The 26,104-nt window shown below is 41.2% G+C and overlaps 1 protein-coding gene across 12 annotated transcripts in view; it reads left to right on the plus strand.

Annotated features, from left to right (window-relative positions):
• The window catches only part of Akap9 (A kinase (PRKA) anchor protein (yotiao) 9), a 152,469-nt gene that overhangs the window by 99,169 nt on the left and 27,196 nt on the right, over positions 1-26,104 (plus strand). For 5 of the 12 annotated variants that reach the window (XM_006503521.4, XM_006503518.4, XM_006503520.4 and 2 more), the window contains 13 exons: positions 1,470-1,632; positions 2,936-3,148; positions 4,207-4,245; positions 5,777-6,009; positions 7,844-7,963; positions 11,625-11,801; positions 12,335-12,439; positions 17,014-17,166; positions 17,895-18,074; positions 18,994-20,037; positions 23,251-23,739; positions 24,132-24,195; positions 24,306-24,406. In XM_006503521.4, the coding sequence (XP_006503584.1) occupies positions 1,470-1,632; positions 2,936-3,148; positions 4,207-4,245; positions 5,777-6,009; positions 7,844-7,963; positions 11,625-11,801; positions 12,335-12,439; positions 17,014-17,166; positions 17,895-18,074; positions 18,994-20,037; positions 23,251-23,739; positions 24,132-24,195; positions 24,306-24,406 (3,081 nt within the window). The remainder of the gene's footprint in view (positions 1-1,469; positions 1,633-2,935; positions 3,149-4,206; positions 4,246-5,776; positions 6,010-7,843; positions 7,964-11,624; positions 11,802-12,334; positions 12,440-17,013; positions 17,167-17,894; positions 18,075-18,993; positions 20,038-23,250; positions 23,740-24,131; positions 24,196-24,305; positions 24,407-26,104) is intronic. The other 7 variants (XM_006503519.4, XM_017320586.2, XM_030254032.1 and 4 more) reach the window with 3 other exon arrangements.

Genomic DNA, 26,104 nt, shown 5'->3' on the forward strand with positions numbered 1-26,104 from the left:
TCCATTTGTCCAAGAATTTCATAAATTCATTGTTTTTAATAGCAGAGTAGTACTCCATTGTGTAAATGTACCACATTTTCTGTATCCATTCATCTGTTGAGGGACATCTGGGTTCTTTCCAGCTTCTGGCTATTATGAATAAGGCTGCTATGAACATAGTGGAGCATGTGTCCTTATTAGTTGGAGCATCTTCTTGTTATATGTCTAGGAGTGGTATTGCTGAAGAAGTCAAAATATCACTATTTGCAAATGATATGATAGTGTATATATAAGTGACCCCAAAAATTCCACCAGAGAACTCCTAAACCTGATTAACAACTTCAGTGAAGTAGCTGAATATAAAATTAACTCAAACAAATCAGTGGCCTTTCTCTACACAAAGGATAAACAGGCTGAGAAAGAAATTAGGGAAACAACACCCTTCACAATAGTCACAAATAATATAAAATACCTTATATGAATTTTTAAAAATTATACTTCTGATTATGTATTTATATTATATTGTTTATAATTGTACATTTAGAATTATATTAATGTATATAATTATATGTTGTTATTATTAAGGTATTTTATGATACTTTACTGATGTCTAAGTTAGAAACCAGTATATTTGCTTATATATTAAATTTAAAGCTTGGTAGTTATATCTTTGAGATGCACAAAGTACTTAGAAATTTAACAGATTTCTAAGACTTGCTGTGACCCTGTTGCTGACACACACACAGCTACTTGTGTTTGAAGGCTGTAGACTCTTGCTGACTAGGTCAGATACTGAGGAGGCGACAGAAGATGGACTTCCTACAGTTGACTCAGTAGCACTGCCTTGTTTACCTCCTGCTCATGTCTGGTTTGCTGTCTTCACAGTGCCCAGGAATGGGTCTGCTGGTAGCATATGAAGGCTACGAGATTTTGAATGTTTCTGGAGTCCAAAGGTTTTCAGAAAGTAGAATATCTTCAGAAGCTTTAGAATTTTTGCAAATTCTTTCAGAAGTTTAAAGCTTTGAGTTACATAAGCACATACGTTATAATTTTATTTCCTGCGTCTCTATGATTTTGCTTTTGATGTCATATATTAGGGTACCACACAGTACTGTCAGTACTAAGAATTTCACAGTCAAAATGTTGAGGTTTGTCCTAGAGTGTGTAGCAAATACAGTAAGCACTTTGCTTCAGTAGCTCTATACCCCACCTTTGTATGACACAATCTGTGTCCACTGGTTTAAAGTAAGAAGCATATTCTATAGCTTTCCGAAAGGAGCCTTCATCTCTTACAGAAAGTGGTGTGCAGCAAATGTGTGCTATCTGCCGTGACTTATCCTACCTGCTGTTAATATGCTGCAAGAGCTCGGCTGACATGTAATAAGAGGTCTTTACTTGAGATCCTTTCTTAGTCTTTGCTTGTTAATGAGAAATGACACTGGGTTCTCATCACGTATCTTCCTTTTTGTCCTCTTGCCCTCCTGGTTCAGCTTGAACATGCGAAAGTTACACAGACAGAGTTGATGCGTGAGTCCTTTAGACAAAAACAAGAGGCAACAGAGTCACTTCATTGCCTGGAAGAACTGCGAGAGCGCCTTCAGGAGGAGTCCAGGGCCAGGGAGCAGCTGGCCGAGGAGCTCAATAAAGCTGAGAGTAAGAGCCCTGCCTGTGACCACTGAGACAGGCAATGTTTCAGTTCTGAGATAGAGATGGCGATGCTCAGCCAGTTAGCAAAACCCAGTGTGATGGAAAGTGACCACTGAAAAATAGAGTTTGTCCTCAGAGCTCCCCTGGGTAATTTAAAAAAACCAAGAAAGCATGTGCACACTGTCCCACACTCCAAAGACTTTAGAACATTAGAGATAGCATTAGAAATCTAGATAATTCAAAAGTAGACGATGGCGAGCCTCAGGGGATTCCTTTCAAATGAGGAAACGGTTACTAAGGATGTCATTTGAATGCTGTAAGGTCATAATTAAATGGTTACTGTAGGCTTTGAGCCCCTGAAGCCCTCTCCTACTCTCCTGTACTGTTGAGGGTGTTGGCCTTCTAGGGCTGCTTAACTGTCAGCCTTCTCTAGTCTAGTTAAAATGTGACTCAGTTCACAAGCATGCAGATTCCAGGAGCCTGTCTTTTTATGTCTGCTTGAAAAACTGAGTTACATGTGTGTTGTGGGACTTTAGTGTAGAGCAAAGTACTGGACAGTTTAGGGGACATTTCATGTTTGTGCTCAGTGTAAACAAGAAAAGGATTACACTGTACAAATGACAGTAGCGTTCAGCTTCAGTTTTTAAAAGTTCATTCCATTTTTTTTTTAAATTATTTCATCTTTGAGTTCATAGTCAATTATATTTCTAATTACTCATAGGTAATGCTTATATCAATTTGTTATTGGTTTTCGATGTATTTTATTTATTTATTTATTTATTTATTTATTATTTTGTTTTTTTTTTTACACTCCATATTTTATTCCCGCCCTGATCCACCCTCCGCCTGTTCCACATTCCACACGTCCTCCCCACCCCCCATCTCCACATGGATTCCCCCCCCCCCCCCAAACACGACCTCTAAATACCCTGGGGCCTCCAGTCTCTTGAGGGTTACGTGCATCATCTCTGAATGGACACAGACCCGGAAGTCCTCTATTGTATGTGTTGGGGGCGTCATATCAGCTGGTGTATGCTGTCTGTTTGGTAATCCAGTGTCAATAGTCAATAAGACAAGTTGGCAACCTACAGATTGGGAACATTCAGTTTTTAATAAGATGAAGTTATTTAAAGTTTTGCTAATAGAATATTTTTTCTTGTTATTATTAAAATCTAATGGTAAGCTTGGCTTAGATGCAGTGAGAAGGCTGAGGTAGGAGCTTAGGGTCTAATACCTTGCCTCACAAAACAAAATCTGATGGTGAATTTAAATTAGAGACAACTCCATTTTCTTCCATTGTGTCTTATAGGTGTCATTGATGGGTACTCGGATGAAAAAACTCTCTTTGAAAGGCAAATTCAAGAAAAAACCGATATTATAGAGCATCTTGAGCAGGAGGTGTTATGTATGAACAACAGACTGCAGGAGCTAGAGTCAGACCAACGCCGGGTGGAAGAGGAACGGCAGCTGCTGTGCAGGCAGAGGGAGGCGATGAGAGCAGAGGCTGGCCCCGTGGAGCAGCGTATGTACCGAGACTCTGTATCTTATACTTCCTCTGCCGGTCATCGTTGTCAGATGCTTCTATGACACATTATCCTCTCCAGTGCCGTTATTCATACATTTTATATACAAACTTGAAAAATTTTAAGAAAATATACTTTAAAGGCAAATTGTTAGTAGCCATTTTTATGAAATCATATTTTCTATTTTGCCTTCTAAGGATAATAACTGTTAATAGGAAAAGAAGATTACTGGTGCTGAAACATCTGTATCAAAAGAAAAAAGCTATGAGTAATGAGGCTGTGTGGTTTTGGAAATGGGCAGGACAGAGTTCTTTAGTGGGAGAGAGGCCATGCAAATGTCATGATCTGATCCGATGCTGCTTATGAGCAGGGGTAGGCAGAGTGGGCAGGCAAGCTAAGGAGACCCAGAGGACATCTGACATCCTTGTCAGGAGGATTCCAAGAACATTTAACTATATAATGACTCATTTTTATATCTTAACATTTGAGCGGTAAAAAACTCTTTGTGAGCATAAACTTTGAATCTTGTTTACCCCACCCTCTTTGATTTTATCTTACTTTACTTTTAAAGATTTATTAATTTATAATATGTAAGTACACTGTAGCTGTCTTCATCCCAGAAGAGGGCATCAGATCCCATTACAGATGGCTGTGAGCCACCATGTGCTTGCTGGGATTTGAACCCAGGACCTTTGGAAGAGCAGTCAGAGATCTTAACTGCTGAGCCATCTCTCCAGCCGCCCTCTTTGATTTTCAACCTGTAGTTGGTCTCTATCAGTTTGGAGTTCCTCCAGTTTCACCAACTTAGAAATACAACCTACATTGTCTTCCCTGAGAGGATGCTCATATTAGTTTGGCACAGGTTTAGGGCTAGAAGTTTTAAAGTTAGGAGATCTCATGTCATACATACAAAACATGCAAGCGACATAGAACTGTGGGTATCAGTGATACCCAATGACATCAGCGTTTTTGCGTGTGCACACATGTGTTATCATATTTGAGGATGTAGAAGCCATAACTATGTTTCTATTTTTCTCTGTTTTGTTTATTCTTGTAGGGCCAATCGATGCTGCAGCTGGTGCAGCACGTGGAGCAGGTGTGTGCAGAGTCGCATGCACTGCTGTTGGGTGGTAGACTCACAACTAACAATTTGGTGACCCTTAATTATCAACTAACATTTCTAATTTTGCAGGTTCTCTGTTGTGTTTCTTTCATACTTACAATTTTTCTTTTCAACAGTAACACAGCTTAATTGATAATAAAAACAAGTTTCGATTTGCTATTAACAACTGAGGTTCACAGTCACCATCATCTTATTTCATCTGTTTTTTCACAGAGCCCAAAACCACTTTGAAGTTTAAAAGAAAGTACTGAGTATTTTTAACAAACACTATATTTGTTTTATGAATCCCTTAAGCTCTCTGGTCTCTAATTTTTTGGAGAATTCTTTCGAAACAAAACAGCTCATGAGATGATGGTAGGGAAGGGATCAATCTTTACTAAGAGACTTTGTATATGTTGATATTAACATCTAATAATGGCATTATTTTAGAAGAAAAGATGTTCTCTATAGATCCCAGATCTGAATACAGTGTTTGTATATGGTTAGTATAAGTATATCTAGAAGGTTTTGGGTGGTTTTTGTTGTTCTCGTTCTTCTTCTTTGCTGTGCGTACCCTAGCACTTCAGTACCAACAGCTGATCCTCATAGAGTCTTTCTACACCCCAGCACTGCTCTTTACATGGGTTCATGCATTTCATCTCCAGTTGCTCATAACAAAACTGAAGACCACTTATCAGAAGTTACCATCTGCTCCTGCTGAACTAACCCCACGACCCATACATGTTCCTGTTCCCTTAATGTAACCCTGAGGAGGACGTTCCTGGATGTGGATGATATAATAAAACCTAAGACTAACCGGGGATTCTGACTGTACTCACTCCCTTCCTTCTGCTCCCCTTTTCTTGTTAAAGATTTACAGTATTTGCTCACTGTGTTCATTGTGTATGCATATAAAGGTGACTTTACGGCTTTGGAATGGACTCAGTTTTGCCTGTGGTTAAAAATGTGGTCAGCATTTTGTTTTAATTCAGTTGAACTTTGTTCTTTTCATAACCATGAAAATGCATTCAATGTATTAATTTACTGTGTTGTTTTCACAAAAATGTTTTTGTAATAGGAATTCTAATTTTTGTTAATTCATTGTAATTTTATTAATAATCATTTGTTTTCTTGAATAGGAGTAAGATACTTTGATATTTCCAGTAGAGAATATTTACTTTTGTGTTTCAAGTACTGGTTAACTTTTTAAAAATTATTAACAAACCATAAATTATTTTAATGTAAATATTATTAGGAGATTATAGCTTTTATACTTCACTGAAGTTAATCTCCATTCTTTTCTAAGAGATTCAGGCATATCCCAGCATTCAGGAAGCAGAGGCAAGTGGATCTCTGTGAGTTCATGGCCAGCCTAGTCTACCTAATATTTATGTTTTAATTTATATAAAGAAACTCTCAGCCATTATTTTAGGAATATAAAGTTTAAAAAGTGTAGCCAGTGACTTCATTATCACAACATTATGAATCATAATGTAACCAAACGCACTGTCACATTTGTAAACAGAATTTCTGCAGGAGACAGAAAAACTAATGAAGGAAAAGTTGGAAGTACAGTGTCAAGCTGAAAAAGTCCGTGGTGACCTTCAGAAGCAAGTGAAAGCTCTAGAAATAGATGTTGAAGAACAAGTCAGTAGGTTCATAGAACTGGAGCAAGAGAAAAACGCTGAACTCACAGATCTAAGGCAGCAAAGCCAAGCGCTGGAGAAGCAGCTGGAAAAAATGAGAAAATTTTTAGATGTAAGTATTTTCAGCTTGGGCTACTGTTTGAAACGCTGTCTTGCTTGGTTCGATGGATAGATATGAGTGGACAGACAGACGGTAGTTATGTGGATGGGTGGACAGATAGAAGGACACTGGTAGGTAGATAGATGAATAGATGGATGATGGATCAATGGATGAATAACCACTAGGCCCAAGGATATAATACAACCCAAGTGTGCTTAGTACTCAGAGTCTCTGAGTTGAATTCATAACAATAACAAAAAATTAAATATATAATGCCTGAATATATAAGACAAATTAAAACACCCAGCTTGTGACTAACCCTGAGCATCTTGGTTTTCCAAATTCAAAGTTAGGCTTTTTCTTTTTTTTTTTTTTTCCATTTTTTATTAGGTATTTAACTCATTTACATTTCCAATGCTATACCAAAAGTCCCCCATATCCACCCACCCCCACTCCCCTGCCCACCCACTCCCCCTTTTTGGCCCTGGTATTCCCCTGTACTGGGGCATATAAAGTTTGCAAGTCCAATGGGCCTCTCTTTCCAGTGATGGCCGACTAGGCCATCTTTTGATATATATGCAGCTAGAGTCAAGAGCTCCGGGGTACTGGTTAGCTCATAATGTTGTTCCACCTATAGGGTTGCAGATCCCTTTAGCTCCTTGGCTACTTTCTCTAGCTCCTCCATTGGGAGCCCTATGATCCATCCATTAGCTGACTGTGAGCATCCACTTCTGTGTTTGCTGGGCCCCGGCATAGTCTCACAAGAGACAGCTACATCTGCGTCCTTTCAATAAAATCTTGCTAGTGTATGCAATGGTGTCAGCGTTTGGATGCTGATTATGGGGTGGATCCCTGGCTATGGCAGTCTCTACATGGTCCATCCTTTCATCTCAGCTCCAAACTCCGTCTCTGTAACTCCTTCCATGGGTGTTTTGTTCCCAAATCTAAGGAGGGGCATAGTGTCCACACTTCAGTCTTCATTCTCCTTGAGTTTCATGTGTTTAGAAAATTATATCTTATAGTTTTTCTGTTAACTGGTAGCCACAACAGGCGAGACCCGCAAGAGCTGAGACATCTGTGCACAGAAGCACAAGGGCTCTCAGGCTTAGCTCCAGGGCGGCTCGTGGCCCAGGGGCTGGCACAGCCACCATGCTTCTTTCTCACCCAAAATGCTGTTGGTTTTTACTTTTCACACAGGACATCTTTCTCTAGGGTTCCAAAGTGTATGACCTCCCCTTGCCCAGGGAGTCTATTGGTAACATTTTTATATTTTCAGATATAAGTCTATGTAGGATTAAACAAACTGGTTTCTGTATTGCTCATTGTTCTGTGACTGAATTAGCAATAGATTTGTCATGCGCACAAATTCATTTTCCTCTCTTTCTGCCTTTAGCATTTAAACAAAAGGGATGGTGCAGCACATGATTTTTAAATATTCAAATTTCTGGCAAAGAGCACAAATAGGCAATGTATTATAAGCCCCTCCCCCATGGGGTTTCCTCTTAAGCCTTTATGGTTTGGGGTGTTTGTGTATCACCTCATTATCTTTAAACCTTAGCTAAAGGAATATAAATAAAAATAGGGACAATAAATATTAAATAATGCTGTTTTATAAGCCTTAGAGTTTTTTTTTTTTATCTTTTGTCTGTTTATTTTTTTGACAGGGTCTCACTATGAAGCCCTGGTTGGTGTAGAACTTGCTATGTAGACTACACTGATCTTGAACTCACAAAACTCACCTGCCTTTTCCTCACAAATACTAGCATCAAAGGCATGTGCCACCATGCCCAGCCATATCATCGTCATCATCACTGTAGTTGATATTGTCATTATCATTAAATCTCAGGAGCAGGCCATCGATAGAGAGCACGAGAGAGATGTTTTTCAGCAGGAGATACAGAAGCTGGAGCATCAGCTTAAGGCTGTGCCTAGAATCCAGCCTGTGAGTGAGCACCAAGCCAGAGAGGTAAGGGTTCTTCTCTATTCAAAATAAGGTATCTTCAAAAACGCAAATGTGGATTCTTCTGTAGTATAGAAACCTTAAAAATTAAAAATTAAGTGTTATTTAAATATAATGTGCTTTTTAACCATAAAATGTATTGTAGTGGTCTGAGAATACAGTTAGTGTGCTTACCTGGCATGTTTGAAGCCCTGTCTTCAAACCCAGCTACTGCATTGGGGGGCAGGTGGTGAAATTTGAAATTTCTCCCCTCTGTGTATTACACAACTAAATAAGCTTCCTTGTTTGTTTCTGTTCTCACTCCTAATAGAAGTGATTTGAGGATATTTGCAGGCCAGCAGGATGACTCAGTGCAGGTTGCTGGCTCATTTTATGTCACCTTGACACCGGCTAGATTTATCTGAAAGGAGGGGAACCTCAAATGAAAAATGCCTTCATAATCTAGCATTAGGTGGTTGATAGGGGAGGGCTCACCCAGCCCATTGTGGGTGGTCTCATCCCAGGGCTGGTGGTCCTGGGTTCTGTAAGAAAGTAGGCCTAGCAAGCCAGTGAGAAGCACCCTCCGTGGCCTCTGCATCCCCTTCTGTGGGCCTCCAGGTTCCTGTTTGAGTTCCTGTGCCGACTTTTCAGTGATAGACTACACTGTGGATGTGAAGTGTAAGGAAAATAAACCTTTCCTCCTGAACTTGCTTCTGGTCCTGCTGTTTCACTGCAGCAATAGTAACCCTAAGACACTGAGTGTCTTAGAGTTTTACTGCTGTGAACAGACACCATGACCAAGGCAACTCTTATAAGGACAACATTTCGTTGGGGCTGGCTTACAGGTTTGGAGGTTCAGTTTATTATCATCAAGGCAGTAGCATGTCACCACTCAGGCAGGCATGGTGCAGGAGTTGCAGAGAGAACACCAACTTGTTCCAAAGGCAAACAGGAGAAGACGGGCATCCTCAGGCAGCTAGGAGGAAGCTCTCAAACCCACACCCACAGTGACAGACTTCCTCCAACAGGGCCTCACCTCCTCCAGCAAGGCCACACCCCTAATACTGCCACTCCCTGGGCCAAGCTTATTCAAACCACCACACTGAGTAAAGGCACCTGCTGTCAGGGTAAACAGCCTGTTCCTGGGGAGCACAAGTAGAGAACCTTCTCCAACTGATTCTTTGACTTTCATGCGTGTGCTGTGGCACACTCATACATACAAGCACACATACACACATGTGATAAACAAAAAAAATTGTTAACAAAATTTTAGCAAATGGATTTCTAGACATTTATTTATTTTATTTACTTATTTACTTTACATCCAATTGCACCTTCTCTTCCCGTCTCTCAATCCCCCTCCCATCTCTTCTGTCCCGTCCTCCTGTCCTCACTTTTGTCCTGTCCTCCTGTCCTCCCTTTCTCCTCAGCAAAGAAGAGGCTTTTGCACAGATTCTCATAAAGAACATTGGCTTGCAGATTTCATTTATTGTATTTGGATTTGCAAAAAACATTTTTAAATTTTCGATTATCACAAACGAACAGTATGTCTATGGGGTGTACTTTATGTATATACAGGAGGTATTATGTGTAGTACATCATTCATTTATCATTTGTGTTGGGAATATGGTGGTAGAAACATTAAATATTTTTTCTGTCAAACACTGTAAAACTCTTTTTTAAGACAATGAATTTGAATCTGTTCATCTCCAACACATTGTAAAACCTTTATGAAAAAAAAATCCATTTCCATTCACACTTTAGTACTTCATCTCTGATTCTCTTCTGATCTGCTCCAGGGAGGGTCCCAGTTCCTTTGTTCCACTTTACCCTCTGCTCACATCTCTGGAAAGGTCGCCCAGCACCTCTTGGTTCTCTAGAATGCACTCCTACATTCACCCACTCAGCTACTCAGACGCATTCCAGAAAAACCTCACCCACTCACTCACTAGCTTACTCACTCACTTACTAGCTCACTCACTTACTCACTAGCTCACCCACTCACTACCTCGCCCACTCACTCACTAGCTCGCCCACTCACTCAGTAGCTCACTCACTAGCTCACTCACTCACTCACTCACTCACTCACTCACTCATTAGCTCGCTCACTCACTCACTCACTCACTCGCTCGCTAACTCACTAGCTCACTCACCCACCCACTCACTCACTCACTCACTCACTCACTCACTCACTCGCTCACTCACTTACTAGCTCACTCACTTACTCACTAGCTCGCCCAGTTACTCACTAGCTCACTCACTAGCTCACCCACCCACCCACTCACTCACTCACTAGCTTACTCACTAGTTCATCCACCCACTCACTCACTCACCCACTCACCCACTCACTCACTCACTAGCTTACTCACTAGTTCATCCACCCACTCACTCACTCACCCACTCACTCACTCACTCACTCACTCACTAGCTCACTCACTCACTAGCTCACTCACTCACTAGCTCACTCAGTTACTTACTGTGTGTATTGGTATTTTACCTTCATGTATATCTGTCTGAGTACATGAGACTTCTGAAAGTGAAGTTACAGACAGCTGTCAGCCTCCATGTGGGTGCTGGGCATTGAACCAGTGTCCTCCTGAGAAGCAGCCAGCACTCTCACCTGCTCAGCCTTCTCCAGCAGCGCAGAGACTTTACTCCTGTCATTCAAGAGCCTGTAGTTAGATTGAGCTTGCAGTTTTTAGTGTTCAGAGAGCAATATTTTTTTCTTTTGGTAATTTCTTCAAAATGCCTCTCTAAAGTTTAGTATTATTATATTTCTTGAAATTACAATATTTTTACAACGTTCTCCTTGATAATTATGTCTATAAGCCATCTTATTAATCCTTCCTGTATTCTTCCATTGCTGTTGCACAACATTTGGGGGACTGCATATCAGTCCTAGAAGATACATCTTGGAATACTTACCATTTGTTCTGTGCAGTGTAGGAGCCAAGACTAATGGCACTTAAAGGAATTCAGATTCCTTCATACACCTCTCCTCATCACTCCTAGCCTGCAGAATGCATAGACTAAACCTTTGCCAAGTAACTCTTACCACCTTATAACACATGGAAGACTTAAAGGTCATTGTTCTTCACCTAAGAGCAAGCTGCAAGTCTCTCAACTTTATTATGTCATTAGATTGCAGTGTGTTGTATCTTTAGATACTTCACGTTATACAAAATGCATTTTCCTTCTTTCTGCCAAGGTAAAGCCATGATGCTCTTAAACAAAACAAAACAAAACAAAACAAAACAAAACAAAACAAAAACCTCTGAGAATGGGGGAAGGATTGTGGGAGGGGATGACTGGGAGCGGGGGTCAGTGAACAGGATGTAAAGTGAATAAGAAAACATAAAAATAAAAGTAAATTAAAAAAAACTTTTAAAATGAGTTTTGTGAAAGCAATAGTATTTCTCTTTAACTAGTATGTCCAGTTTTATCAGTATGCACAGTGTTGCTTTTGCAAAAGATTGCTCTCCTTATTGTAAAATAAGATCAACATGTTTTAAAATACCTGATTTTAGTGGCGTACACTTGGTTCAAACCTGAGGACTTGCATGTACTAAGAAAGCAACAATGTACCACTGAGATACATTTTCAAGCCCCAGAAGTTATTTTTAAATTATAAGTGTGTTTCATGACTAGACCACTGTACATTTGAAGCATGTTTTCGTCATGTTTTCAGGTTGAACAGTTAACTAATCACTTGAAAGAGAAAACAGACAGGTGCAGTGAGCTGCTGCTATCCAAGGAGCAACTGCAGCGAGACATTCAGGAGAGGAATGAGGAGATTGAGAAGCTGGAGTGCCGAGTGCGAGAGCTGGAGCAAGCCCTGCTGGCTAGTGCAGAGCCCTTCCCCAAGGTGCGAGGCCCGGCCACCTCCCCGTCCTGCTCCAGTGACAGCTGCTTACTGACACAATGTTACGCTCCCTTGTCGACATTAGGGCACACTCTATCTCCATTACTGTCGGTTGTTTTACTTTCAAATATTGTTTACATCCCTTATTTCTGATACAGGAAGATTAGTTAGGCCAGAAGGACTTGCATGTCCTTTACTTACATTTTTAACTGTCAGTCTTGGCCATGACCTTTCAGACTCTTGCCTAACTCCAGATTAGATGCAGCGAAGCCCGTTCCCGTCATTCTCCAGAAAACCAGAATGGATAGAAGATGAGCAGAGGGAGAGAGCGTGGAGGCGGGCAGACAGGAAAGGGTTTTTTTTTTATCTGTAATTTGTAACAGGTATTTGTAAGTACCTGTAACTTGTTGAATATTCTCAAATATAGAGTTTGCCATTTTAAATTGGAGTGAGAATTACTGCTAAATAAAAACACTACAGTGAATTATCAGTGCACAATGTCTGAGGTTTTAAAAAAGTTCTTAATGTATTTTTAGGTAGAGGACCAGAAAAGGTCTGGAGCTGTAGAAGCAGACCCAGAATTATCCCTAGAAGTTCAGTTGCAGGTGGAGCGGGATGCTACAGACAGAAAACAGAAAGAGGTAAGGAGTTTCTTTTTCCATGATAAATGCAGTTTAAAATGAATTACCTAAAAGAGTCATTTGAACAGAAAGATGCTGTCTGAAAGCGAAGTTTAGAGTGTTTCCCAGTTCACTGGCTTGAAGATTGACCTTGAAGGTCAGAACTGAACCACGAGCTGGTGAAGGTCAGCGCCTTGCAGGCAGGAGAGTTCAAGTGAAAAGGGAGCTGGGGTGGACCAGTGGGAGAGGAGGGTAGAGAGCCGGTGATGTGGGACCTCTCGATGTAACGGTCACTGCCAGGCATCTGTCAGCTGCTGCTGTTGCTGCTTTGCCTATTTACGATATTTTCCTGAGAGATCTCTGCGTGATTATTTCATCAGTGAAGCATGTTATTAAAACAATGGGTTAAAAAGACTGGAACTGGGTATGTAGCCCATTATTAATCACTTGCCTAGCTTGTGCAAGCTCCTAGGATTCCCCAGCACTGCACATAATAACACAACAACAATAGTAGTTACAGCTCTCCTGTACTCCTTACTTGAAAAGCATTTCATCCAGCTGGGAATTGGGGTTCACCCCAATTACCCCTGAGGCTGAGGTTGGTGGGGGCATTGGAGCTAGTTCAGTCAGACTGAGCAACATAGCAAGTCTCCATTTTAAATGCAAAAATTCATTATAATTTCAAAAGTAAATTCAACTTCTTACTTCATTTGTAATATATTTAAACCTTTTTTTCCATTCAATACATCTTAATGTATATGAATTGTGTGTGTGTGTATGTGTGTGTTTCTTGTTTTTATTTAGGGTGGGAGGCAGGAGGGAAATACAGGGTTAGAGAAAGGGCAGAAAAACAGGTGACCTCCTAATTTTTTTTCTTAAATAGGGAGTACTGCCATTCTGACAGCAGGCTCACCTAAAGGGCACATTTTGTGTTTGTAACAGCATCTTGTGAAATTCTGAAGGAGAAAATGTTTGCTTGTTTTGACACATAATGACCACCAAGCATTAGGTGAGGTGGGTCTGGCCCCATTTCTAGGAAAGACAGGTAGAGATGGGATATGACTTTTAAAGTATTTAGGGGTACACGCCCTCATGTACCCGTGTGGAGAAACTGAGGCCAGTCACTAGGCTTGTTCCTCCGTACTTGTCCACCTTGTTTTATGTTTTCAAACATCTGTTGATAGCTATGTGGATATGTGCATGTGTGTGCATCCGTGTCCACCCAGCAGAGGGCGGAAGAGGTATACCTCCCCTGGAACTGGAGTTCGTGTCCTTGTGAGTCACCTAACATGAGTACTGGGAATCAAACCAGGGTTCCCTGTAAGAGCTGAATGTACTCCTAACCATGGAGCTGTATCTCCAGAGCCCCCACTCCCACTCCTGCCTCTCTGCTTGTGAAACAGAGCCTCTCTCTGGTCCAGCACTCACCAGTTAGGCCAGACTGGCTGGCCAGTGAGTTCTAGAGAGCCACCCATTTCTGTCAACTCAGAGCCAGGATTTCCAGAATGCGCTGCCACAACTATCTTCCTTACATGGACTCAAGTGGATCTCATCCTTGCACGCCAAGTGCTTTATACTATTTATTGGGAAGGTTCTTGTTTATTTTGTTTTTGTTATTTTGTGAAAGTGAAGAGCTTGCCATTTTATGTGTAACCATTCCTCTTTATTTCAAGAATTGATATGGAAAGACTTACTTAGGTTAACTAGAAAGGGAAGTGAAGTAGTTCAGTGGTATATTAGTCTGACCCTGGTTTAGTTCCTGGCATTACAGAAAACTAAATGAAGAAGTCATTTCTCTAAAACAGGAACCTTTAAGCAGGTCTGACAGTCTGCCCCTCTCGCACAGCTTAGTTTATCTGATCTTTATTTCTTTATTTATTCCATATGTATGCTGATATTTTTCTTCATCTTTGACCACATTGCTAACTTCCCAGGGAGGCCAGAAGAGGGTATTGGATTTCCTAAAGCTGGAGTTCCAGGTGGTTCCGAGCCACCATGTGGGTGCTGGGAAGAGAACCTGAGTCCTCTGGAAGAGCAGCCAGTGCTCTTTACTGCTGAGACATCTCTAGATCAGGGTTTTGTTTTTTGTTTTTTTCCAAGGTTGGAAATCAAAGCAAGGTCACCTGAAAACTCTTCCACTGACATTGTATTGTGTTAGATTTTATTTGTGTATGTATGTGTGATGTGCATGCATGTATACATCTGTGAGTGCACATGTCCGTACTGGAAGCCAGAGGTTGATACCAGATAATGTTCATGATCACTCCCTGCTCTACTTACTGAGATAGGCTCTCTCAGTGAACTAGCCAACTTGCCTTGAGAGCCTGTGTCTACCTCCTGAATGCTAACTGTCATGTACACCTGGCTTTTGTGTGACTGAAGGGGTTTGAACTCCAGTCTTCATGCTTTCACAGCAAGCATTTCCCCACCAAGCCATTTCCCTTAAGTTTGTTTTAGGCCATGTGCTAGTAAAGGCTGAGGAGTATTTTAAATATTCTTTCCTTGCGGTCTTCATCTCACCTGTGTTTAAATTGAGCCTTAAGAGAAGTTAACACTTAGCAGAGCAAGAATTTTTCACAGATTTCACTGAATTTTACAACTGTTGTGATGCAGTACTGACAAAACTTAGGGATGGATTTGGTGTGCTATTGTGAAGCATAAAAACTGTAGTGTGACGTCGGTACAATAGCCCAGTGCTTCTGCAATCTTATGTGCATTTGAGTCACCCAGGGACCCAGTGAAGGCCTTCTGTGCAGCACAAGCCTCTACACACCCATATACTACATGCATCCAGTGCACAGCCACGTATTGCTGATTCTGCTCTCCCCAGTTCACACCAAGTAGCAAGGCTTTAGATCGCAGAGCTAAGATTTTGCCTGTAAAATGACACATCAAAAGAATGGGCATGTCATGTAATGTAGGCTGCAATTTTGAAATGAAATAGCTATGTGTGTGTGTTTTTATAATACCTTGTTCTAAAAGTAGTTGTAGGAGATAGAGGTAGTTGTGGAAGATACGACTAGGCATACATACTAGTATATACCCTTAATAAGTGTGATCATCAGTGTTCTCAGAAATAAACTGGTAATTATGTGTGCAGAGTCACTAAATAAGTTTAAATACTGACAGTTAAATACCAGTGTTACAGATGAGGCAGACAGACAGACAGACAGACAGACAGACAGAGGTCTTTGACATTAGTTATAAGAAACAGGATAAATGGGGCTGGAGAGATGGCTTGGTGATTAAAAGCATTGGCTGCTCTTCTAGAAGTCCTGAGTTCAGTTCTCAGGAACCACATTGGTGGCCCACAGCCATCTGTAATGTGATCTGATGGCTTCTTCTGGCATGCCAGTGTACATGCAGATAGAGCACTCATGCATAAAGTAAATAAATCTTAAAAGAAAGAAGAAAAGAGGCAGGATAAACAGTGGTTTGGAATGGAAGACTGCAGCAGTTATCCCTTCAAATTCAAAGATGGCTTTACCCTGACTGTGATCTGAGAACACATTGATCTCTTTGTGACTTTTGTTTCTTCTACACATGGGAATGATTATAGAACAGTCTGGATGAGGGTGTGTGTGTGTGTGTGTGTGTGTGTGTGTATGCACGTGCACATGCATGGGTGTTTGCATGTACATATAGTGGGGTTTTCTGTGTGAAGGCCAGAGGTCCATCTCAGGTGTCATTCCTCAGGAACCATTAACCATGTATTTTGAGACCTGTTGTTCACTGGTACCTGTGGTTCAACAGGTAGACAAGGCTGGTCTCAACAAACCCCAGGGATAACCCTGTCTCCAGCTCCCCAGTGCTGTGACTCCAAGCTCATAGCACCATACTTAGCTTTTTACACAGAGAGATCAAGCTCAAGCCCTCATGTGTGGCCATTTGAGCTGTCATCCCAGCCTCAGATCTGGCTATTGCTAGTACTACACTATCTTTACTAGGCTTGGTAGCCTGCCTTCAGAGCTCTCCTTGTCAGTACTGGGACTGACTTCTAATGCCGTGCATGAATAACCTATCACCCCGTAGTCTGTAAGGCAGGAAACAACCCAGCTGCCACCCAGTGCTGCTTCTGCATCTCATGGTGCTTGCGTTGTAGCAGTTTTGATCATTTAAACAGGCATTTGCAAATCCATTCATTAATCACCTATTAAATAGTTATGAAGTAGTTGAATAAATGGTCATTACTACCCTCAGTCAGCCCAATATGTATAATAAAAATAATAAAAATAAATCTTTTCTGTAGTTTGAAGCCGAGTGTGGTGACACATATCTTTATTTCTAACACTGAAGGAGGCAGAGGCTGGCTAGCATCGAACATACCAAGTTCCAGGACAGCCAGGGCTATATAGACCTTATCTTTAAAAACACAAAACAAAACCAGAAAACAGAAAAATTCAGTTTGAGCATGTTTAGGAATTATGCAGTTAAACATAACTTAGAAAGGCATTTTCCTTTATATTTAAGCATGTGTAAATGGTAATACATCCTTTGTAAAATAAATAGAACTCTTTGCTGTCTGACAGTAACATGGATAGGAACTGGCTTTTATTGTTTGTTTTGTTCCCCCTCGGATAACTTTGGTTTTAAAGATCACCAACCTAGAAGAACAATTAGAACAGTTTCGGGAAGAACTGGAAAATAAGAACGATGAGGTCCAGGAGCTCCTCATGCAGCTGGAGATTCAGAGAAAAGAGTCCACCACCCGCCTGCAGGAGCTGCAGCAGGAAAACAGGCTATTTAAGGTAACTGGCTTAGAAGAAGAATTCGCATTTTGATACTTTGTATTTTGATAAATTATTTGTATAAATGAATTATTCTAGCTAGCTCATCGAAAAGTCGCCGAGCCCTGGGATTTATTTACAAGCTGCCATCCTAGATTGGGCAGGTTCTCTGTTGTTTCACATCTCAGCCTTATGACGTGCTGAGTCTTGCCAGGGCTGTCTATGTTTCATCAGTCTGTCCCCTGGGTGCTTGCTCTTCTTGTGTCTATGTGCTCCTGCTCCATCCCGGGTGATAGTGACCTTCTGCTCTCTCTGTCTCCTCCCTCTTCCTCCTCATGATCCTTCTTAAGATCCCCTACTTCATTCTCAGGCCTGCCTTCCTAAGCTTTCTGCCACAACCACTTCATGGCCAATTAGGAATACAATTGGGGAGCAAAGTTTACATAACAGAGGCCAGTGCACGAGAGAATCCACTCATCTGGACAACAGCCAGAACATAGGGGTCAGATAGATCCATATCATATATACATAGCACCAGACCAACCCCTGACATACTTCTGTTTGCTACTGAACCTAGACACTTGAATTTATCATAAATGACATTATTTGAGATCATTTATCAAAATACTTTAAGTATTGAAAAACAGTATCTTAATTTATTATGTGCATGCCATCTCTTTTATAAGACATTTTGAACATTTTGAAGCAACATGTAATGACCATACAATTATAATTATTTTTGCCCCTAGGATGAAATAGAAAAACTTGGGTTTGCCATGAAGGAATCTGATTCTGTATCTACTCGGGATCAGCCCATGCTGTTTGGCAAATTTGCACAGCTAATACAAGAAAAGGAGATTGAAATTGACCGGTTAAATGAGCAGTTTATAAAACTGCAGCAGCAACTTAAACTCACAACGGATAACAAGGTGTGCCCATTAAATTTGTCAAAATTAATATAAGTTACAATTTTTCAATTTTTATTACACTTACCTATTTTGGAGAACGGAGTGAGTTTGCACTCACTCTGCAGCCTGTTTTGGAGGTCATTGAACAGCTTGTGGGGATAATTTCTCCTTGTACTATGTCACTTGTCACTTGCCACTTGTCACTTTCCTGTTGAATTCCCCCTGATAGCGTACATGCACCTCTGCGTGCAAACATATGTATCAATGTCTGCGCACACAGTGGCCAGAACAGGGCATCAGGTATATTCTGCTATTGCTCTCGGCCTTATTGCCTTGACACAGGGGTTCTCCATTTAGTCTGGTTGACCAGCTCTCAGAATCTGCCTGTCTCCAGTTCTCGGTGCTGGCTTAGAAGCTCACATAACCCTGCCCAGCTTTTTAAATGAATGCTGGGGACTTGAACTCAGTTTCTCATGCTTATGGAATAAGGATACCTAGCCACTGAGCCTTCTCTCTTCCCCTTTCCCATCAAATTAAAAAAAAAAATCATGGCCAATGAGATGGCTCGGCTGGTGAAAGCGCTTGCTGACTAATGTGTTCAAGTTTTCACTGTTCCGTGTGTTCAGTAGGCTTTACCTTTGAGAATCCTCTGTGAGTGTCCCATTTTAGTACTTCATTCTGATGAAGGGGACGTACTGATACTATTTTCCTAATGGGAAATGAACTGCTCACGTTGGAGCTCATGTTTAACAAAATCCCAGAATGACGTTCTAAATAAGGAGATATCTTGTTGGTCTATATTGAAAAGAACATTCCTATGTCAGAGACAGTATGTTAGTTTGGGACATACTCATCTCTATAAGGTCATTCCTTAAAATAGAATTTCCAAAATATAAATATACATTTATCTTGTATGCATGTCTTTTTCATTAAATAACAGGTCATTGAAGAACAAAAGGAACAGATACAAGATCTGGAAACCCAGATTGAACGTTTGATGAGTGAGCGAGAACATGAGAAGAAACAGAGAGAGGAAGAAGTAGAGCAGCTCACTGGGGTGGTTGAGAAACTGCAGCAGGAGGTGGTCAGCACTGAACAGCAGAGAGAGGGTGCCAGGACCCTCCCAGAAGATGAGGAGAGCTTTAAACATCAGCTGGACAAGGTGACTGCTGAAAAGCTGGTTTTAGAGCAACAAGTAGAAACCACCAACCAGGTAATGACGCACATGAACAATGTCCTTAAAGAAATCAATTTCAAAATGGATCAGATAACACAATCACTGTGCAACTTGAATAAAGAATGTGCCAGCAATGAAGAACTTCCAAGTCTACCTAAGGAAAGTGTCCACATGACTGTGCATGAGCTAGGCAGTGACAATCTGCAGCCAGAAGATGCCCCTGCCCAGGATGTGACCAAACCTCTAGAAAAACAGACCTCCCTTACGCGTCTTCAGAAAAGCCCTGAAGCTTCTAGAACACAAGAAATAGAGTCCCTGGCAAGCTCTGTTGGCGCCAAGGACGTTGAGCTTACCCAGTGTCGTGAACAAACAGAAACCATACAAGAGCAAGCCCAGTCTGAGACAGACAGGCTTCAGAAGAAGCTCACAGACCTGCAGAGAAGCCTTGAGAAGTTCGCCGCTGCACTGGTCAGTCAGGTCCAAATGGAGGCAGCTCAGGAGTATGTGCCGTTCCACCAAGAAAAGCAGCCGGTTTCATCAGCACCCGGAAGCACAGATATACAGAATGCAAATGGTCTGACTGGAGCCAGCACGGAGTCACTCATCCCCACAGTGACCCTGAGGCTAGCAGAGGTGGAGAGCCGTGTAGCTGAAGTGCACAGTGGTACAATGTCAGAAAAACTTGTGGGAATTGTGGGGGGAAATGCTTCAGAGACAGAAAAGAGAGTTATAGAGCTACAGAAGCTATTGGAGGAGGCCGAGGAAAGACCGGAAGAGGGAGGAGAACAAAGCTCTCGGGATGGGGAGGTCAGTTTTCATTTGATTGTTTTTCACTCAAATGCTCTAGGTAATTCTTTTCCTCTGTTCAGTGATAGTGCACTGATAAATTTGGAGTTTGGTTTATATCAAACAATTCATATATAATGAGATTTCATGAAAATATACTGTTCCTACTTTATTTGAATTGTGAATTGTAGTTCATGAGTTGTTTAGCACTGAGAGACTCAGAGACCTCTGTGTACATAGGGTTCTATACAGACAGAAGGCTCGCCCAAGTGAAGGACAGTGCTGCCTTGAAGGATTATGGCTAAGGCTTTGGTGATGATCTCATTGGTTGATGGTCTATAGTTTCCTGAAGCACAGCTATTCATAATTGGCCCCATGAGACTTTGCTGTTAGATTTAGCTATAGTAGGCTTTTAATTTGCTTATATACTATATTAAATGCAGTTTCCTTAAACTAGGAAAAAAGCTATAGATACAGATTAAAGGTAACACCAGAGTAACAAGTGCAAACTATAATCTGTAGTCTTCAAATATGATATCTGTTCCACTAGTAAAGTCATTTATTGAAACAAGAAATATGAGAAATATTAAATTTAACCTCTGTTCTCCAGGACTTCTGTGGGCTTTTCTCCCATAATTTCTTCCTAATACATATACTCTGACATGCCTTTTAAGAAGTAAAAATCTTCACATTAATGATATACTGAATTAATATGGAAAAGGTCATTAGCTCTTACAAATTGTATACCTGTTGAGTTTTCATTGTTCAGGAGAAAAAACTTGTGTTAGAGATCTAAATGTCTTCTTAGGTAATGTTCTGAAACCATGGTTATTTCTTAATGTACAGAAGACTTTTAGTTTATATTGCAAAGAATAATAAGACTTGCTCCCTATGACATGTAAGGAATATCTTGGTCACATCTGATACAAATTGGAAAGGTTTTGGATGGCATCCAAGTGTGTGTGTGCGTGCATGTATATTAATTACATTTACCTTCAGTATCAGAAAATTGCTCTGATTATCTTCATATGAAGTAATATGGTTTTGAAAAATGTCCTTGCTGATTTTAACAAGAAGTGGCCATTTTAGGCAGCCTTTCTTTCTTTCTTTTTTTTTTTAATTAGATATTTTCTTTATTTACATTTCAAATGTTATCTCTTTTCCTAGTTTCCCCTTCGAAAACCCCCTATCCCTTGCCCCCTCACCCTGCTCATCAACCCACCCACTGCCTCTTCCTAGCCCTGGCATTCCCCTATACTGGGACATAGAACCTTCACAGGACCAAGGGCCTCTCCTCCCATTGATGACCGACTAGGACATACTCTGCTACATATGCAGCTAGAGCCATGAGTCCCACCGTGTGTTTTCTTTAGTTGGTGGTTTATTCCCAGGGAGCTCTGAAGATACTGGTTAGTTCATATTATTGTTCCTCCTATCGGGCTGCAAACCCCTTCAGCTCCTTGGGTCCTTTCTCTAGCTCCTTCATTGGGGACCCTGTGCTCTGTCCAATGGTTGGCTGTGAGCATCCACTTCTGTATTTGTCAGGCACTGGCAGAACCTCTCAGGAGACAGCTATATCAGACTCCTGTTAGCAAGCTCTTGTTGGCGCCCACAATAGTGTCTGGTTTTGGTGGTTGTTTATGGGATGAATCCCCAGGTGGGGCAGTCTCTGGATGATCATTCCTTCAGTCTCTGCTTCACACTTTGTCTCTGTAACTCCTTCCATGGGTATTTTCTTCCCCCTTCTTCTAAGAAGGAATGAAGTATCCATACTCTGGTCTTCCTTCTTGAGTTTCATGTGTTTTACGAATTATATCTTGGGTATTCTGAGCTTGTGAGCTAATATCCACTTATCAGTGAGTGCATATCATGTGTGTTCTTTTGTGATTGGGTTACCTCACTCAGGATGATATCCTCCAGATCCATCCATTTGTCTAAGAATTTCATAAATTCATTGTTTTGAATAGCTGAGTAATACTCCATTGTATAAATGTACTACATTTTCTATATCCATTCATCTGTTGAGGGGCATCTGGGTTCTTTCCAACTTCTGGCTATTATAAATATGGCTGATGTGAACATAGTGGAGCATGTGTCCTTACTGTGTCCTTATTACAAGTTGGAGCATCTTCTGGGTATATGCTGGGTCCTCAGGTAGTACTATGTCCAATTTTCTGAGGAACTACCAAACTGATTTCCAGAGTATTTGTACATGCTTGCAATCGCAACAACAATGGAGGAGTGTTCCTCTTTTTTCACATCCTCGCCAGCATCTGCTGTCACCTGAGTTTTTGATCTTAGCCATTCTGACTGGTGTGAGGTGGAATCTCAGGGTTGTTTTGATTTGCATTTCCCTGATGACTAAGGATGTTGAAAATTTTTTAGGTGCTTCTCAGCCATTTGGTATTCCTCACTTGAGAATTATTTGTTTAGCTCTGTACCCCATTTTTTAATAGGGTTGTTTGGTTTTCTGGAGTCTAACTTGTTGAGTTCTTTGTATCTATTGGACATTAGCCTAGGCAGCCATTCTTTGTAAAGCCCCATGGCAGTGTGGGTGTGCTTTGGGCTCCACTGTGCTTTCTAAATGACAGTGTTCTTCTCAACTCTCACTCAGACAACTGTGAATCTCACTCACGCCAGTGGAGATCGTGGGGTTTTGGGTGGACCTGAAGCTCTTGAAGCTGAGTCCGTAGCCACTTCAGAACTTGCCAGTTATAAAGAAAGGACAGAAAAACTTGAAGAAGATCTTTTCGTAAGATGAGCAGCATAGCTCCTAATTCATTTTTACCTCTCTTCATTTCCTCTCAGTGTATTCCCTAGATCTATATCTTAAACTTTAGTAGTGGGGAAAGCCTTTTTTAGATTTAAAGAGAAATTCCATTGTTACATTTCTTTACCAGCATCTTCTTGTTTAGTTTTTCTGGGAATCAGGGTTGGGAGGATGCTTCTTATCTGTCCTAGGTGAAGGAGGAGAAGGGCTCTCGTTATACAGCACCAAAGAGTCCCGTGGAAACCAAAACTGATAACACTTCTCTGATAAGTGATACCAAGTCTCACTTCTGTGTAATCTGACCAATCGTGTACAAAAGCAGAAACTGTGGGCGCTGAGCGCGATTTTCCTCCTCTGCTGCAAGTAGAAGTGATGCATGAACTGTGCTCCCCGTATCCCACCCCAGCCCCACTTCTAGTGCACTCAAAACTTATCTCTCCGCTGTTCTGCTCATTGTGTTGTAGGTAAGAGAAAGCTACATGACATCACTGCAGAAGGACTTAGGCCAAGTTAAAGATCCACTCACAGAAGCCAAGGAGAAACTATCCTACTCCTTAGAAAAAGAAAAGAGGACTGGAGAACAGGAAAGCAGAGAGGCCCCCATACCAGAGCCACCTTCTGTTGAAGTAGGTGGCTGCTCTGGGCTCACAGAGAGAACAGACAAGGTGAGCAGCAGCGGCAATCAGACCCTGCAGATCCTTCTTAGAGACGCAGCGATTCAGACTGACTTACAGAGTGAGAGCTCCCAAGAAGAGGTCAGAGATACCATCAATCAACTTACTAAAAAAATGGAGCACATACAAGAGCTACATGCCGCTGAGATTTTGGATATGGAATCCAGACATATTTTAGAAACTGAGTCTTTGAAGAAAGAACATTATGTTGCGATCCAGTTACTGACTAAGGAATGCGAGACCCTGAAGGAGATGACCCAGTGTCTGAGATGCAAAGAGGTATCTGTTCTTCATATAATGTGTTGTCTACATCCTGCCATTTGCTTCCAGCAGTGTAAGCTTTTAAGATAAACATTTCAAAAGGATCCAAGAAATAATACCTCTTTTTATAATATAATCACAATTAGGCATCTTCTTGTTGTATAGTTAGATAAGGAAATTCCCATATGGTCTCAGAGCCTATTGTGATTTTGTAACTCATGAGTGTTCATCTCTATGGCAACATCTATGTGAAGGAAAATTAGATTTGTTATATGTGTAGTATTTCAGTATCACAATAAATTGATGTCTTTATTTCTCCCTTAATCAGAAACTAGTTATTCATTGGATCCAATATTTTACTAAATAAATTTTAAAGTCATGTATATTCTGATTTTGTCTTCTTTAATTAGGGATCCTCCATTCCTGAATTGGCAGATTCTGTTGCTTATCAAAGTAGAGAAGTCTATTCCAGTGGTAAGTTGAATAAGTAAAATTCTAGAATGTTTAAACAAATGGAATAGTGTTATAAAGTATTATTTTGTATGCACATATGTAATTACAGATGGTTATTTTCTTAATTGTAGATTCTGAATCAGACTGGGGTCAAAGCCAGGGATTTGATACAGCAATAGAAGGCCGAGAAGAAGGGGAAACATCAGCAGATTTATTTCCAAAGAAAATAAAGGTACTGGAGACAAAACTGTGGGGAGCTGCACTCACATTTGCCATTACAAGATGGCGCTGACAGCTGTGTTCTAAGTAGTAAATAATCTGCACATGTGCAGGGGCAGTTTTCCCCGCCATGTGCTCTGCCTTTCTCGTGACGACAACTGGGCCGATGGGCTGCAGCCAATCAGGGAGTGATAAGTCCTAGGCGGAGGATAATTCTCCTTAAAAGGGACGGGGTTCTGGCACTCCCCTTCTTCGTCTCTCCCTCTCTCCGTCTCTTCGCCTCTTTCTCTTCGTCTCTTCCTCTGCCTCTCTCTCTCTCTGCGTCTCTCTGCGTCTCTCTCTCTCTTCCTCTCTGCCTCTCTCTGCCGCGCTCTTCCTCTCTTGCTCCTGAGTAAGCAATAAAGCTTTGCCGCAGAAGATTCTGGTTTGTTGCGTCTTTCCTGGCCGGTTGCGAACGCGCGTAAGACAAAACCCCTTAGTTAACTCAGGCCGTATCGTCTGCACTGACAGGGCAGTCAATTTGGAGTTCCATAGGAAGGTCCTCTGTGAAGAGAGAACTGCGCCGTTAAAGGATCCCTGGGAACCTGTTTCTAAGGTGCATAGATATTATGGTAGTCTATGAGGAAAACGGTTTTTCTGGATGCCTCTTGTAGCTTGCCTTCCATCAGATTATTGTGTAGCCAAGTCAGCTGGATGCTTTGAGATCATTTAAAACTGTATACTGTGTACTCAGCCTGTTTAAATTGAACTTACCATTAAGAAAAACAATATGATCACCATTACTATACCTTAGATCCCCCATGTAATCAAATTTTACAGTCTAAGCTGAATGTGTAGTATTACTCTTCAACTGTTCCCTATTTCTCCCTTGTAACTCCACTATGACCCTGACTCAAGCTGTGTGCATGTGTAAGGTGCAGTGATGAAATCTATAGTCTCTGCCGTGTGCATGTGTAAGGTGTGCTGATGAAATCTATAGTCTCTGCAGTGTGCATGTGTAAGGTGTGATGAAATCTATAGTCTCTGCAGTGTGCATGTGTAAGATATGATGAAATCTATAGTCTCTGCAGTGTGCAATCTATAGTCTCTGCCGTGTGCATGTGTAAGGTGCGGTGATGAAATCTATAGTCTCTGCAGTGTGCATGTGTAAGGTGCGGTGATGAAATCTATAGTCTCTGCAGTGTGCATGTGTAAGGTGCAGTGATGAAATCTATAGTCTCTGCCGTGTGCATGTGTAAGGTGTGCTGATGAAATCTATAGTCTCTGCAGTGTGCATGTGTAAGATATGATGAAATCTATAGTCTCTGCAGTGTGCAATCTATAGTCTCTGCCGTGTGCATGTGTAAGGTGCAGTGATGAAATCTATAGTCTCTGCCGTGTGCATGTGTAAGGTGTGGTGATGAAATCTATAGTCTCTGCAGTGTGCATGTGTAAGGTGTGATGAAATCTATAGTCTCTGCAGTGTGCATGTGTAAGGTGTGGTGATGAAATCTATAGTCTCTGCAGTGTGCATGTGTAAGGTGCAGTGATGAAATCTATAGTCTCTGCCGTGTGCATGTGTAAGGTGTGCTGATGAAATCTATAGTCTCTGCAGTGTGCATGTGTAAGATATGATGAAATCTATAGTCTCTGCAGTGTGCAATCTATAGTCTCTGCCGTGTGCATGTGTAAGGTGCAGTGATGAAATCTATAGTCTCTGCCGTGTGCATGT

This window comes from Mus musculus, chromosome 5, assembly GCF_000001635.26.
Source record: "Mus musculus strain C57BL/6J chromosome 5, GRCm38.p6 C57BL/6J".
NCBI classification, from domain to species: domain Eukaryota; kingdom Metazoa; phylum Chordata; class Mammalia; order Rodentia; family Muridae; genus Mus; species Mus musculus.